Source organism: Naegleria lovaniensis, assembly GCF_003324165.1.
Source record: "Naegleria lovaniensis strain ATCC 30569 chromosome Unknown tig020, whole genome shotgun sequence".
NCBI lineage: Eukaryota > Heterolobosea > Eutetramitea > Acrasida > Naegleriidae > Naegleria > Naegleria lovaniensis.
In genome coordinates this window covers 387176-402094 of record NW_025407842.1, presented here as the reverse complement: position 1 = coordinate 402094, position 14919 = coordinate 387176, and the positions used below count along the sequence as shown (strand labels likewise).

Below are 14919 nucleotides of genomic sequence, written 5' to 3'. Positions count from 1 at the left end.
TCAATGATACATAAGGCAAAAGCCAATTAATACAACACAAAGTGTTGTTGAATTCTGAATATATAATGGGAGGGAAGGGAGGGTGTTGTTGTGGTGCCAGACTGTTGGGAAGCTGCAGTAGTGGTATTAGTTTGCTCTTTAGAGAGCTGTTTTGGTTGTGGATTTGTTGACATTTTTTAGCCATACTTTTAGTCAACCTTATTGTTTTCGTTACAAAACACTTCCGTTCTTTTCAGAACATTCAATGTTATGTAACTTCAAACAATAATAGATTAATACCAATGGGTTTGTCCAGAGAATAATTATTTCATCAAAGTGGTGGACATGTTTTTCTCGGCCAACGCCTGTTTTCTCATATAAAGGAGAGCTGAGGAATCTGACTTCCATCGTCCTGCCACTTTCACTGCATCCATATTTTCACCCTTCTTCACCATTTCGGTGGCTCCACCAATTCTTAAACTATGTCCGGTAATTTTCGCCTCTGGTTTTACTTTCCTTATAGCGGACTGGATGATCGACTGAACCTTTTGTCTTGATAAAAATTTGTTATCTCGATATGAAAATAGAGGAGAAGTGTTCTTCTTAAACTTTTTAACCATATTCATATACTTGGTTAAAATGGCGACAGGATAGAATTCAGGATTTTCCTTAATTGGATCTACAATCATTGGTGTATCTCGTGCATTCTTGTCAGTTTTATGACCTGCAAGATTCACTTTAATTCGACCTTCGGTAATGAATGTGATATCGTCCCACTGAAGTTGGGATATTTCGCTTGGTCTACACAATACTCGGAATCCAATCACAAGGAGAGCACAGGTCAAATTGTAATTAAACACTTCGTTTGGAGTCTTTGGTTTAAATTGAGTAATGTAATTCTTGATGTAGTCAGCCATTACAGGATCCCTTTGCAAAGGATTTCTGTCACAAAGGTTATATAATTTTAGGGCTCCTGTTTTGACTCGATAATAAAGTGAATCTTTCAATAATTGCCAACCTTCCAAATCTGCAAAGAATTTAAGGGAAGGTTCAACCTTATCAATGAGATAACCTTTTCCTACATGAAGTAGATAAGCTACGAAATCTGTCATGGAATGTTCATTGTAATCGGAATGAGTGCAAACCAACCATCCTCTAAAGATGGCATAAACTCGAGTGTATTCTTGAAGAGTAGTGTCAGCCAATGTTACACTCAAACAAAGACCTTTGACATCTAATAAAGAGCACCGTCCAGATCCCACGCTGCAAAGACCCAATCTTTGTTGTTTGAGAGTTCTGACGAGTGCCAATTTCTGAGCAAATTTTTTGGAAACATTATTGTCCTTTTGGATATCCTTAGTAAGATTGGATACCAAATTGCGGTGGGCCAAATAGGAGCGATAAATGTTGCCTTTGCTTTGCTCCGAATAACATGAAGCAAGGACTGAGACATCAGCCCAAGAGGGGGAGCACAATAACTTCTTTGATCCTCGGAAGCGTCCCACAGTTCCATAAGAGCGTCGTTTTCCTTCGTAAAGGAGTTGAATATAGTCGTATGTGAATTCTTGGGACTTGCGAAGCGATCGACGACGTGGTGGCCAAAGTTCTTCTCCACGAGATTGAAAAGTTCTGGAGAGGTTTCCCATTGGCCGAGTCTTGACAATTGATCGGCGATTTGATTTCTTTCTGACGGAATGTAGGAAACCTTGGGAATTGACCATTTTTGTTTCAGTAGGAGAGTCCAAATTGCTCTTGCAATGTTCGCCAAGTGAGGGACTCGACCATAACCCTTGCGTATGTAGTGAAGAGCTGTCATGTTGTCGATTCGAAGATGGAACTGAGTCCCTGGTGGATATGCTTGACGAGTCATGGCAGTCTGAAAGAACATGAGGACTGCTTTCAATTCTAGACTGTTGATGTGGTGAGTTTTCATGTCTTCGTTCCACGTTCCTGAGAGAGTGAGCTCTTTTGAATGGGCTCCATAACCGAGTGGACTTGCGTCTGTATTGACGGCCACTAAATTCCATTCCATTTCGAAGAGTGTTCCTTTGTTCTCCTGAATTAGAGACAGTAATTGGGTCAGATCTTTCATTGCTCCTCTCATGATTAGCATCGAGTGATTCCATCCGTTTTGAAGGACTACACTCATCATGTTGGTTCGGAGACGACAAAGGAACACTGGGATGGCTGGGAGAGCAATCGAAAGGAATTGAAGTTTGCCAATCACTTGGGAGATCCATTTTAGTGAGAGATGGGATCTTTGGTGGTATGCTGTTTGTATTTTGGTGATGGATTGGATTGCAATCAGTTGTTTGTCCTCCGGAATTTTGAACAATCCTTGTTGGAAATCCAAATGAATTCCCAGAAATGTGATTTGTTGAGTCGGTATCAGTACACATTTCTCTTCCTTGATTAGGAAGCCTAACCATTTTAAGTCTTGAATGACTCTTGAGGTAATTTCCATACATTCTTCTTGAGAACATCCGAGCACCAAAATGTCGTCGATGTAGATAAAGATGATCATTCCTTCTGAACGCCACTTTTTGGCAACTTGTTTCATCACCTTTGTGAAGATCCATGGTGCTTGATTGAGTCCGAATGGAAGGACTGTATATTGGAATATTTGTCCTTTCCAAATGAACCCTAGCAACCTTCTTGAACTTGGATGGATTGGGATATGAAAATAGCCTTCTGCGAGGTCTATTTTGGTTGCCCAAAACCCTTTCTTCAAGAATTTCGCCACCGCCTCGAGTGTTTCCATCTTGAAGTGATCGGTTTCCACTCCAAGATTGACCTTCCTCAAGTCCGTTATTTGTCGGTACTCTCCACTCTTCTTGGGTACCAAATGGACTGCGTTGAGGATGGTGGTTGAGTCTCCTTGTTCGAGGTGGCCATTGCTGGTCATTACTGCAATCTTGTGGTCGAACCATTCGACTTCCTCCTTCTTGCGAATTGTGTTTCCACCAAATTCTTGCCATTTCTGGGGGTCGCTTTCGATGATGAAGCCTTCTCGCAATGATTGAACGATATGAGGTGAAGCACCCCATTCTGCCCAACGATCGGCGAAGTATTGCAAGCGGCCCCCTTTCAAGTCAGAATTTTCGACTGGATTTGTTGTTGTTATTGAAGTTGGAGGTGTAATTGTTGTTGTTGTTATTGTTGAAGGTGGACTTTTGAAAGTCTTCGTGATGGTCATTGTTGTTATTGCCGTATCTGAAATTTCGATTGTTTCTCTTGTAGTAGTTGTTGTTGTTTCTCATCTTGGTAGGCTTGGAGATGGACTTGTTAGAGACTTCTTTGTGTAGCTTGTTTGTGAGAATTCTTTCTGATTCCTTCTTGATTATTGGGGAAAGAAGGTCATAGTTGGATGAAGGAGTGATCATCCGACGTGAAACATTCTCCATGGTTTCAAAGTTGGTGTCTAATCCACCCGTGATCACAGTGTTCATAAAAATAGATAGCATTGAAATAAGTTCATTCACTTCGACATTCTCTCCTGTGTGAATGTTGGAGGTTACATGACGAGAAAGCTTACAAATGATGTTGTTGATTTGAATGATAATAGGTAAACTTTTTGATACAATTCTCTTATCGTTCTCGTTGAGGAGCTCACTGATATGTTGTTCTTTCAAAATATAATTATATTTTGAGAGTAGTGCTTTCATTCGTGTTTGAAAGCTTTTACTGGAGGAGTGCTCTAAATCCTTCAATCTCTCTGCTCTGAAGAGTTCTTCAATTTCAATAGGATCTTTTGACCGAAGGTTCTTAATTCCTTTCTTCTTCAGATACATTCGCACATCTTCGATATCACCAAGATCTATTTCTTGAAAGTTTGGAAGGTTATCCTTGGGAGTAGTACCACTGGTAACACGATCAGATTCTTCAACGAATTCATCTTCATCAGTAGTAGAGTCTTCGTCGCGAGAGGAGTGTTGTGAGGAATCTCTAAAAGGACCTGGTTTCTTATGATAGACGACTTTGTCATCATCGTCATCATTTCTTGAATTGGTTTTTGCTTGAGCTTCTGCAGCATGTTGAGCACTACTACCAACGTTGGAGGAAGCAGCAGTAGGTGTTAATGAATGAACAATTTCAGAAAGTTTATTCATCATTGTTTCTTGTTGGGCCATCCATATCTGTGCCCAATCTGGTGGTACTGAATGTGTTGCTTGTGGTTCTCTATGTTGAGTTGTTGTTGTGGTGCCAGACTGTTGGGAAGCTGCAGTAGTGGTATTAGTTTGCTCTTTAGAGAGCTGTTTTGGTTGTGGATTTGTTGACATTTTTTAGCCATACTTTTAGTCAACCTTATTGTTTTCGTTACAAAACACTTCCGTTCTTTTCAGAACATTCAATTTCAAGAAACACATGATTTGATTAAACAATTGTTTGTATGTTCGTCCCAGAGCTTTTTTTCCATTCACTTTGGTTTTTCTCAATCAGTTTTTTTTATCACATTCAGCATCCATTGTTTCAACAGCTCCTTATCATTCTCTGAAATTTACAACAATAAAGGTTGTTGGTTGACTCTCCATATCCAAAGAAGTGATACTTCCAGAGACAGAAACTAACCCTTGGTATTCATCTATTAACGTTTGAATTTACATAACATACAAGGATATCCTTGTATTCAACGCATATAAAGCCTCAATGTTTTCAATATTTATTAAACCAGGATGTCTGTTGCTACCACACTGTCAGTCCACCTTCAAATTAATGATGCAATGAATTTACTTGTAATGTATCAGAAATACCATGCAGGGCGGTTTTCAATTGGCTTGCATCAAACCTGTCTGTCACGTTGATAATTGTTAAATTCTTCAATTCTTGTACAATCGTGATGATCTTTTTACTTGTATGGTACGGGAATCAATATTCAATTCTTTCAACTTGTCCAACTTAGTCAAAGCATAATAACAAGGTGTGGCAGGTGCAAATCCTTTTATACAAGTATCTATCAATGTTAATGAAGTTAAATTTGGAAATAGTTGTGGTAATTTTGTGATGAGCTTAGACTTGTACTTTTTGTGTTGACCATCCATATATTTTGTAATATATTTAAATGTTGTAATATTCTTGAATACTGAATTGGTTTGTTTCATTTTGTCTTGATCATCACCCATCATTTTGTCTTGAGTCATTTCTGACATTTTTAACTTGAATAAACTTCCAATACAATTTTCAAATATTAATGTTTTCAATTGATGAGAAACTCCTTTAAAAATATTCTCAAAGGATCCTTTACATTCAATAAATTCAATAGTACGTAATTTTGTTAATTTGAGAATATTTTGAGAAAGAAGAACTTGAGAGGATGAACCATTGGATTGTTTCTCATCTGAATTCTCTTTAAAATACAATCCATGGAATGTAATTCTAGTTAAATTTGGAAAGCATTCCAGTACTTGAGCTAATTTTCTAGTCATTGGTTTTTTCGGGTTTGAAAAATGTAATTGTTGAGTATATCTCAATTCAGGTTTCACGTTAAATTTGCTGAAGGTTTGATATTTGATGGCTTGACATCCATGTCCATAGAGATCATGGCCACCACTCAAAGTAATTTCAGTAAGGTCATTTCTAATCATTCGATTCAAAGTTTGAGAATGAACTCTCATTAAATTGAAAATATAATGGGGATAGGGTTCTCGAGTAGAGACTAGATAAGGAATGATATGATGGATAATAACGTCGGATGGGAGTTGAAGAAGGGCGGGTGCAGTACATGAAATGTGGGACATTTTTTTGGTCTGGAATTGAATTTGGTTCTCTCATGAAGTTGTTGAATGAGGGTTCATTTGGAGTTTGAGGGTGTGTGCCTATACGAAAATTCGTTAACTATCATGTCATTTCAATCATTTGGAATTTGAGGGTACATGAAAATTTGAGTGTCATTTCAATCCAAACGATATTGGGAATTCAATGAATTTGCTTGATTGAGGTGATGGTTTGTGTCGAATAGCAATGTGAGCAACGTTGGCTCCATCACTCACCCATTATGGTATCATTTCCAAAAGATGAACAATTATAGCTGCAATTCCGAAAAGGGTATTTTCAACAAGGCATGTTGAGAAGTGTATACACGATCAACAATGTCCATCTTTCCATTCTTTTCATTTTCCATCCTCTTTAGTCTTCACGAGAGACTTTGTTGCCATGTGCTCTCCAAGCTTAACATCAAAAGCACACATTAAAAAAATCACAACTTCCTTTATCAGTGTTGAACACATTTTCACGAGTGATCATCAAGTTGTTGTATCTTCCGAACCGATTCGTACTACATTCTCTCTTGATCGATACCTTCTTTTAAACCATTTGTATTCCATTCATTGATCCTTGGATTAATCTTTACACTTGTTGCCTCGATTCATAAGAATTATAATTGATTGATTAAGTAATCATCATCATCATCATCATCACCATAATCATCATAACCACATCATCATCATAGTATTATTCAAATGAGTGCCACAACCAATCAATGGGCAAGACTCTCTGGTGCCCAAGTGAGTAGTCAACTCAAAATTCCTCAAGGTGACTATGCTCGTCGTACGAAAATTGTTGCAACCATTGGACCCAAAACACAAACCGTTGAAATGTTATCCAAATTAATTCGAGCAGGTGTGAATGTCATTCGTATGAACTTTTCTCATGGATCACATGATTTCCATAAACAAACAGTGATGAACACTCGTATTGCTGCTTCTCAATCTGACAATGCCATTGTTGCATTAATGTTAGATACCAAAGGACCTGAAATTAGAACAGGTTTATTAGAACCAGAATTCTGTCCAGATGGAATTGAAGTCAAAACTGGTCAATTGATTGATTTTTATTGTTGTCAAAGTACTGAAGAGTATGCAACAGTGAAAGGAAAGTATTTACCAAATCCAATCGAATCCACCACTGATGAATATGAACGATTGAATGAATTGAGTAAGAGTGCTCAACGAACCAACACCACCACTCCATCCAAACAACAGTCACAAGGAAGCCTTTTCAATCAAGCCTCTGTGGTTGCCGATCAAGTATTTTTGGCGGACAGTACTTCTCAAGGTGGTGGTTCGACTACTGCAAGTACTACTGCAAGTACTACAACAACTTCTTCACTTCTCACCAATGATGACACAATCATTACACTCTCTCCAACTTTATTACCCATTTCCATTCCACTCGATTACAAGACCATGTATCGTGTCGTGAAACAAGGTGATAATGTACTCATTGATGATGGACTCATTGCTACCAAAGTCGTGGAATGTATTCCTGAAAAGTTCCTAGTTCGTTGTATTGCCTTAAATGGTGGTCTTATTGGAGAAAAGAAGGGATGTAATTTACCAGGTGTCATTGTTGATTTACCTGCATTGACTGAGAAGGATATTGGTGATTTGAAATTTGCTGTTCAACACAATGTTGATTTCATTGCAGCATCTTTTATTAGAAAAGCTGAAGATGTTTTGGCCATTCGTAAATGTTTAGGTTCACGAGGACAAGAGATTAAAATTATTTCTAAAATTGAAAATCAAGAAGGATTGGATAATTTTGATGAAATATTACAAGTCTCTGATGGTATCATGGTAGCACGTGGAGATATGGGTGTTGAAATTCCACTCGAACAAGTCACATTGGCTCAAAAGATGATTATTGCTAAATGTAACATTCATGGCAAGCCAGTCATTACAGCCACTCAAATGTTAGAATCCATGATTAAGAATCCTCGTCCTACTCGTGCTGAAGTCACTGATATTGCCAATGCTGTCTTTGATGGTACTGATAGTGTCATGTTGAGTGGTGAAACTGCTAAAGGAGATTATCCTGTTGAAGCTGTGTCGACCATGTCGAGAATTTGTGTGACCAGTGAATGTTTACTAGATGAAAGAAAGACTTTTAACATGATACGTGAAGCTGTTCTGGAATTGAAGGGTAAAATTAGTGTTACTGAAACTATTGCAAGTAGTGCTGTGAAAACTGCAAACGATATTCAAGCAGGATTGATTATTACCATCACTGAGACTGGTAATACTGCTCGTTTAGTTTCCAAATATAGACCTAATCCACCATGTATTGCAGTGACTCAAAATAAGGCGACTGCACGTCAATTAATGGTTTCACGTAATGTATTTCCTGTGGTTGTAGGAAGTGTGATTGGTACAGAGACTGTCATTGCTCGTACCATTGAAAGTGCAAAGGAGAAGAAGTATGTCGAAGAAGGACAATATGTCGTTGTAACCAGTGGACATATTGAAGGTGTTGCTGGACAGACTAATATTTTGAAGGTATTCACTGCTTAAAGTCAGGTACTCTGAGAAATTCTCAGAATCCTTCGATATGAAATTTATTGTACATGTGTGTGTTCATAACAGTAAATTGATGTATTTCAAAAAAGGGAATTGTTCCGACGGTTCGTGTTTGGTGGATGGAATAATTAATTCAAATTAGTCTCAACGATTTTCATTGGAATTTCGACTTGCTTGTATCGGTAACGTCTAAACAGAGCAGACTGTCCAATATGAATACCATAAATGACAAACAAGTAGTAAGCCCAACTCTCAAAATAGGTCAAGTGTTGAGGAATGAAACATCCCCAGCTATAGGTCAACAATGCTTTCGCAGCATATCCAAACACTAATTCATCCTCACATTTGTTTTCATTCAAAACGAGAGAGAGTACTTTCATTTGAAGAAACAAAAACAAATAACACACCACCTGAAGTCATATCCAAAAATCCCATCAATACCATTCCTCGCCATGAAATCTCAGGCAGAAATTTTCTTGAGAATCTCCAATTAAATAAACAATTAAATCTTAATGCCAAATATAATACAAGACTCATAGCACCAACGTTCAGACCTAGTCCAATAATATTCTTTGGATAAATTCTGAAACGAATTTGTTGCTTGCTTGGATTCAAAGAAACATGAATTTGTTGAATCGAATCAATTTCATATTGAGTATAAAAATCAGTCTCTTGTTGAGAGTACATGGCAATCAACTCATAGAAATAAAACTTGTCATTTCGATGTTGAAAAATGCATTCCATTTCACCATTTTCATCATTCAGTAATGGGAACCAATATTGTTGAAGAAAGAGTTCTGTTAAGAGTGTTCTATCATCACGATGGTGTGTTGTTCTCATTAGAAATCTTAATAAGGGAATACATTGGTATGGAGGTATCGTTAAAGTGTGACTTGTACATCTCTCTTTTTGAATATCTGTTGCAAGATGTGTTGTTTGAGAATTTGTTATCGATTCATCATCTCTGTTTGTCGATATCGTTGGGAGTGGTACAAGCTTTGAATCGAGTAATTGAATTTTTCCATTTCGAAGAATTAAAGTACCCTTGATTCGAACCTTCGGCGTTATGGATGTTGGCCTATCATAATGATGTTGTTGTTGATATTTCAAAACAATATCTCTCACAATACTAGACTGAGATAAAGGATCATTGCAATAAATCCAATCAAAATCAATACTTGATACACGAAAGGGTGTGAAAATGTTTTCTTGTAATGATCGTAAACATGACTGTGTTGTATTTGAATCTTGTTCTAATAAAGAAGAAGCATTTAAAAGAATCACAACATAGCGTGTCATGAATTGATACAAATATTTGAGATCGAAAAGAGTGAGCGTCGTTGTACATGCACTTGTGGTATTCACATAATACTTCCATATCAGTTTTTCCTCATCTATTTCCATACCATTTCGTTCGCTCTTTTGGGTAAAATCTTTGGAGCAAGGATTTTGTAACTTTTTGGAAAATAATGTTGTGAAAGGCTGTTCATGATCATTGGAAAGTCCAAGAATGCACTTTAACACTCTTAATCCATCATCTGAATACGGCCAAAATAATACTAGCTTACGACGGTGTGGATGAGAAAGAATGGTATGAAATATCTCGTAAATGATTGGTAATACTTTGGATTCATTGAATCTTTGTAGAACCAAGTTGAAATACAGTTGACAAAGTTTGTCACTCGTGTCATCGCTCTGTAATTGTGGATCGATCGTTGAAGCATCATCATTTGGAATGGTAATTAAATGATTGATCTCGAATCGGAAGAGCCGTTTAAATAGTATTAATATTGTATCACTCAACAACCATCGTAAGGGAAGAAATTCAATGATTGAATAAATCATTTCAAGAGGGAGATGTTGAACTTCGTTGTGGGATAGATTGGAAAGAGGGAGATGTGTATTGTCATGGTCATCAACCGTTTTCATTTTTTTACAAGAGCTTTGTACATTGGTTTACAAAATGTTCATTAATTCACAAAGGCCTAATATTTTGGATCAAGAGGATGTGTCTGCCTTCTTGTGTTGACATGAAATGTTGCATAGTGTTTGGGAGGTTCTCCAATAATATCTTGTACAAAGTTAATTTTCCTGTACTCTCGTCTCTCTACTGGAAAAGTATTTGGTACTGCATGACCAAAATTTCCTCTTCTTTCAACCAAAGGCTCCTTAATATAATTCGATAATGGTGGAAGCGGTGCTGGTTTAGAACCCTCAATTTCTCCAATATCTCGTCCTATTATACGCTTCTCATAGTCGTATCGAGGAGACAAGGGGTTAATATTTCTTCTCGTTGTGAATTTCCATTCATCATTAATATCCTTTACATTTAATTTATCTGTTTTATGTTTTTCAGGAATGACTCGTTGATAATCACTTCTGAAAAACCCTCGAACTGCAAAATCTCCATAATCTTCAGGATGATTGATATCATCACAGTTGAGAGGATTTCTAATGGTTGCATTTCTTTTTCTCTCAGCAGCTAATTTCTTATTTTCATCATGAATAATATCATCTACTTTTAAAATATCTTTGGAGGTTTCATTTGTTCATATTCTTCTGGTTTGTTGGGTCGTTTGACACTTGGCAATTTATAAATGGGATTAAGAGGATTGAGTTGTCGATTGAACATGACATGTGTTTTCAATGGTAGAGATCCTTCAATGTCATGATTCCGTAAATTGAAGTCATTCGTTCGATTTACCTGTTTCGGTATTAAGGTTGCTGGCTGATCGACAGTAAGGAAAGATAAATCCTCCTTATTCGTGAATCTGGTTGGGGGAGTTGAATTTGCACGAGCAAAAAGTATGTCTGATGTTTTAAGTGAGAGATCTTTATCTCTTCGTCGAGCATAGTCCGAGGGAGCAAATGGTGATGTGGTTGCCTCTTGTTGAGAGCTTTGGCAGAGGCAGACTCTATCGTCTGCAAGTACATGCTGTCATTGAGGTGAGTCATGTTAGCGATGATGAGATGGATTGAGTGGTGGGTGAGGGGTTGCTAAATTGATACTAATGGTGTGAGTGTGTGCCTGCAAAGGAGAGAGAGCCTTTCCTTTGGGTAAGGAAGACTTGACTTGGATTTTTTTTGATCTCGTTACTGTAACGTTATTTTTTTGAGTTTTGAATTTTGGCGCTCCGGATGTTTCTGTAAATTTTCGAATTTCCAAATCAAACGCGAGTATGGCCCGAGCTGTAGAGAACAAGATATTTAATCCCCAAAGATCGAAAGGCACAAAAGACAGGCTTGGCTTTATTTACACTCTCAATTTTGATGAAATTTGAAACATTACATCATCTCATGATTTTTCTTATTCAATGAGTACCTTTTTCACCCGAAATGCATGAATTCCCAATGTCTCACAAATTTGTCGAATCACTAAACAAGCCATATGCAAATAGGAAGCAATCACGGTTGCAACACATGCATACAACAAGTACACTTCCATTCTCACTTGCCATAAATGATTAGAAGCATTCAACATAAACACCACCACTCTCCATACCAACAAGATACACATGGGAATCATAATGAAAAAGAATGTTGGTGATAAACATCCACACACACGTGCAAATATTAATCGTGTTTGAATATAAGAAGCAGTCAATCCATAGAGCATACTGAATGGTAAGAAATGATTCTCAACAAGATGAGGTGATAAATAGGCCAACATGCCAAACATGATCAATACAATCATGTATGAGAGAATTCCTTTCAATGCACCACCAATTCCACCAATGACATGAATGGTTCGATGCGAACGTTTACGAGCACTATGTGATGCAAACCCAAAACACTTTGAATATTACTCACAATGATGGATGCACCTAATAGAGTAGCAATACTAATCATGAGAGTATTGAATTGAATGTCCAATGAAAGATCTCCATCGTTCATTGATGTTGAACTTGTGTTGAAAATATTTTAAATAAATAATAATTGAAGAGAGACGAGTCATTACGTTGAACGGTAAATAATACAGTAGACCATTTCGATTGACCCATAGCAAATGAACTGATGAGAATAGTAATGGCAAGCATAATTGCTTCTGTGGGTGAATTGTATTTTCCAAATCTCATTTCATCAGTCACATAATCTTCCCAAATCATCATGAAACTCGTCATGTAATACAAGACAATGACAATGAGTGCAAAATAAGTACTACCTAAATCAATAGCACTCACAAGAATGTAACATTGGAAATATCCTATGAGAGCATCCTATGGATTTGGGTTTATATGAAGGAAGAGAGAGTGAGAGAGAGAGAGGTGTGTGTGTGAGTGTCACATTCACGTTTGGTTCAATTCCGATCCATTCACGAAAATTTTAAATATTTCAAATATTTTTCAATTTCAAAATTTCCGAATTTTATACGATCAATTGACATTCATGTTGATAGTAATTTGAATATTAATAATAATTTGAATATTAATAATAATAATAATAATATGTTATAAGAAAAAGATGTATATGAAACATTTCAAGATACCTACCAATCCATGATCAAATAATTCTCCCAATGCACTGCTATTCTTTGTATTTCTTGCGTGTTTACCATCAATGGCATCCATGGTTTGATAATAAAATAATAATAGAGCATTGAGCAAATAAATAATGGATGGCACTTGATGATTATGTAAATCAGGATTGTAATACACTAATACTGCCCATCCAAATAAAACACCAAGAAATCCTAACAAAGTAATGGTATTAGGTGCCACATAATGTGGAATGAGTTTGGCACAGAATTCCCAATACGGTTGTAAATCTTTGAAACCAATCATTTGAAGTTCAAATTGTCCAATCATTTGATATGAAATATCATCCAAAGTCATGACATGTCCATCATTGAAATCATCATCATCAACTTACAATAAGATAGAATCGATGCATCACCACTTTTATACTTGTAATCTCTCAATGATATTTTTGCTGCTTCTGTTAAATAGGGATAATTAGTGAGACGATCATAGAGTGAGAGTCTTGTTGTGGTGCCGATGGATGAAGAATGACCGAGTTGTGTGGCTTGATCAATTTGACCATTCCGATTGGTACTACCCAAAGATTGCATGTTGATGAGAGCAATGAAAAAAGTACTCAGCCGACGAAATATTTTTTTTTGAGTGAATTATTTTTGTAACCTTCTCTTGCCAATTTTTACAAGAGTAACGTGTGTAAAGTGAACTTGGAAGAATCAAACGTGGAACAATTAAAATTTCTTGAAGGTTCATTGTGGAATTCTCCTTTGACAACACATGTTACACTTGCACATAGTTGGCAGTCAATCATTTTCATACAATTGTTCATGAAAATGGTTCAAACGCGCTGTGTACACATTGGTTAATTGTTATTGAAAATTCGAAATTTAATAATTTGGAATCATTGCTTGTAATCTCATTAAACCATCAAAACATGCCAATTTTTTAGCCTTAAATGCATCCTTAGCATTGGCATCACCAATGACTCTATTCTTGACATACAATGTACATTTAAAACAATTCATAGATTTAACATATTCTTCAACATATTTCATATTGTAGTGATAATAAGATCCTACTAAATCACTCAATACCATTTGAGGTTCATCTAAAAAGAGTAATTTTTTGAATACTTGAGAAGGTCGATCTCTAATAATTTCTTCTTCAATAAATTCTCTGGCAACTGAGAGACCACATTTAGCATAAAGAGATCCAATAATAGCAAGAACAGCATTGGATGTAATTTCACGTTGAGATTTTGTAGACATTTCATTCCAACGCACACATTTCAATGTATAATGTTCATTTTCAATAAATATTGTAGAATTAAGGGAATGACCTTCATTCATTCTAGTCTTGTCATTCATGATTGTAAATGGTATCATTGGTTGTGAGGATGGATATTTCACTACTTGTTGATGCATATTTTTGAAACGAATAGGAGTCTTGTCCAATGGATTGGATCCATCTTGATGATTACAAAAATTCCAATACTCATTCGCTACTACAAATGCCAAATATGATCGATTGTTATATAATGCTTTCAATAAAGATGCAGTACTAAATCGTTCACGTCCACTATTGTATTGTTCACTCGAGTCAACCATATGGCTCATTTCTGTTGTAAAGGGATAGTTATTCAAAATGTTGGATGATTGTGAGAGTGGTGATGATGATGTTGTTGTTGTGTTGTGGTATTTGTGGTAGTAGTAGTAGTAGTATTTGTATTTGTGGTATTTGTGGTAGTAGTAGTACCAGTCATCATTTCAATATTGAAATTTCTAACATGACTCATATATTTGTGTGAAATAATTTCTGTCAAGACCATATCCAACACATATTGTCCCATATATGCCAATCGATCATGTGTTCTTACTTTACCAGATCCAAATGAACCATGAGTGATGGATCGAATTAATAATGTACGAAGAGAAGCATCAGTATCATTTTGTATTTTAGTATTGGTAGTGACTGTACTCATGGATTTGTTTAATTCTCGTTGTAGAATTCTAGATTTGGAAATTAATTCTTGTAATCCAGGAGTATAATCTAATTCATTATAAATTTTACCACTTTTAGAGAATTGAGTTTTAACTTCAAAGGTTGAAAGTGGAGGAGAAGTGGTGTGTGGTGCTTGTTCGGAATGTGTGTTGTTGTTGTTGTGAATGGTATGA

At 36.5% G+C, this 14919-nt stretch overlaps 8 protein-coding genes across 8 annotated transcripts; 1 reads left to right on the top strand and 7 right to left on the bottom strand.

Moving 5' to 3' along the window:
• Positions 1 to 302: 302 nt before the first annotated feature.
• C9374_004267 (uncharacterized protein) lies at positions 303 to 2957 on the bottom strand (the record flags this gene model as incomplete). The annotated part of the gene is made up of 1 exon (XM_044693887.1): positions 303 to 2957. One exon carries the CDS (start codon positions 2955 to 2957, stop codon positions 303 to 305), a length of 2655 nt encoding a protein of 884 aa, XP_044549275.1.
• Positions 2958 to 3071: 114 nt separating this feature from the next.
• Positions 3072 to 4259, bottom strand: C9374_004266 (uncharacterized protein; the record flags this gene model as incomplete). The annotated part of the gene is made up of 1 exon (XM_044693886.1): positions 3072 to 4259. One exon carries the CDS (start codon positions 4257 to 4259, stop codon positions 3072 to 3074), a length of 1188 nt encoding a protein of 395 aa, XP_044549274.1.
• Positions 4260 to 4796: 537 nt separating this feature from the next.
• Positions 4797 to 5714, bottom strand: C9374_004265 (uncharacterized protein; the record flags this gene model as incomplete). Its single annotated transcript, XM_044693885.1, has 1 exon — positions 4797 to 5714. The coding sequence occupies one exon, from the start codon at positions 5712 to 5714 to the stop codon at positions 4797 to 4799; it is 918 nt and encodes a 305-aa protein (XP_044549273.1).
• Positions 5715 to 6434: 720 nt separating this feature from the next.
• C9374_004264 (uncharacterized protein) lies at positions 6435 to 8264 on the top strand (the record flags this gene model as incomplete). The annotated part of the gene is made up of 1 exon (XM_044693884.1): positions 6435 to 8264. One exon carries the CDS (start codon positions 6435 to 6437, stop codon positions 8262 to 8264), a length of 1830 nt encoding a protein of 609 aa, XP_044549272.1.
• Positions 8265 to 8398: 134 nt separating this feature from the next.
• Positions 8399 to 10199, bottom strand: C9374_004263 (uncharacterized protein; the record flags this gene model as incomplete). Its single annotated transcript, XM_044693883.1, has 2 exons — positions 8399 to 8598; positions 8678 to 10199. 2 exons carry the CDS (start codon positions 10197 to 10199, stop codon positions 8399 to 8401), a joined length of 1722 nt encoding a protein of 573 aa, XP_044549271.1.
• Positions 10200 to 10255: 56 nt separating this feature from the next.
• On the bottom strand, positions 10256 to 13338 carry C9374_004262 (uncharacterized protein; the record flags this gene model as incomplete). The annotated part of the gene is made up of 6 exons (XM_044693882.1): positions 10256 to 10759; positions 10975 to 11205; positions 11593 to 12040; positions 12219 to 12487; positions 12761 to 13035; positions 13140 to 13338. The coding sequence occupies 6 exons, from the start codon at positions 13336 to 13338 to the stop codon at positions 10256 to 10258; spliced, it is 1926 nt and encodes a 641-aa protein (XP_044549270.1).
• Positions 13339 to 13632: 294 nt separating this feature from the next.
• C9374_004261 (uncharacterized protein) lies at positions 13633 to 14361 on the bottom strand (the record flags this gene model as incomplete). The annotated part of the gene is made up of 1 exon (XM_044693881.1): positions 13633 to 14361. The coding sequence occupies one exon, from the start codon at positions 14359 to 14361 to the stop codon at positions 13633 to 13635; it is 729 nt and encodes a 242-aa protein (XP_044549269.1).
• Positions 14362 to 14384: 23 nt separating this feature from the next.
• C9374_004260 (uncharacterized protein) lies at positions 14385 to 14726 on the bottom strand (the record flags this gene model as incomplete). Its single annotated transcript, XM_044693880.1, has 1 exon — positions 14385 to 14726. One exon carries the CDS (start codon positions 14724 to 14726, stop codon positions 14385 to 14387), a length of 342 nt encoding a protein of 113 aa, XP_044549268.1.
• Between the last annotated feature and the right edge of the window lie 193 nt (positions 14727 to 14919).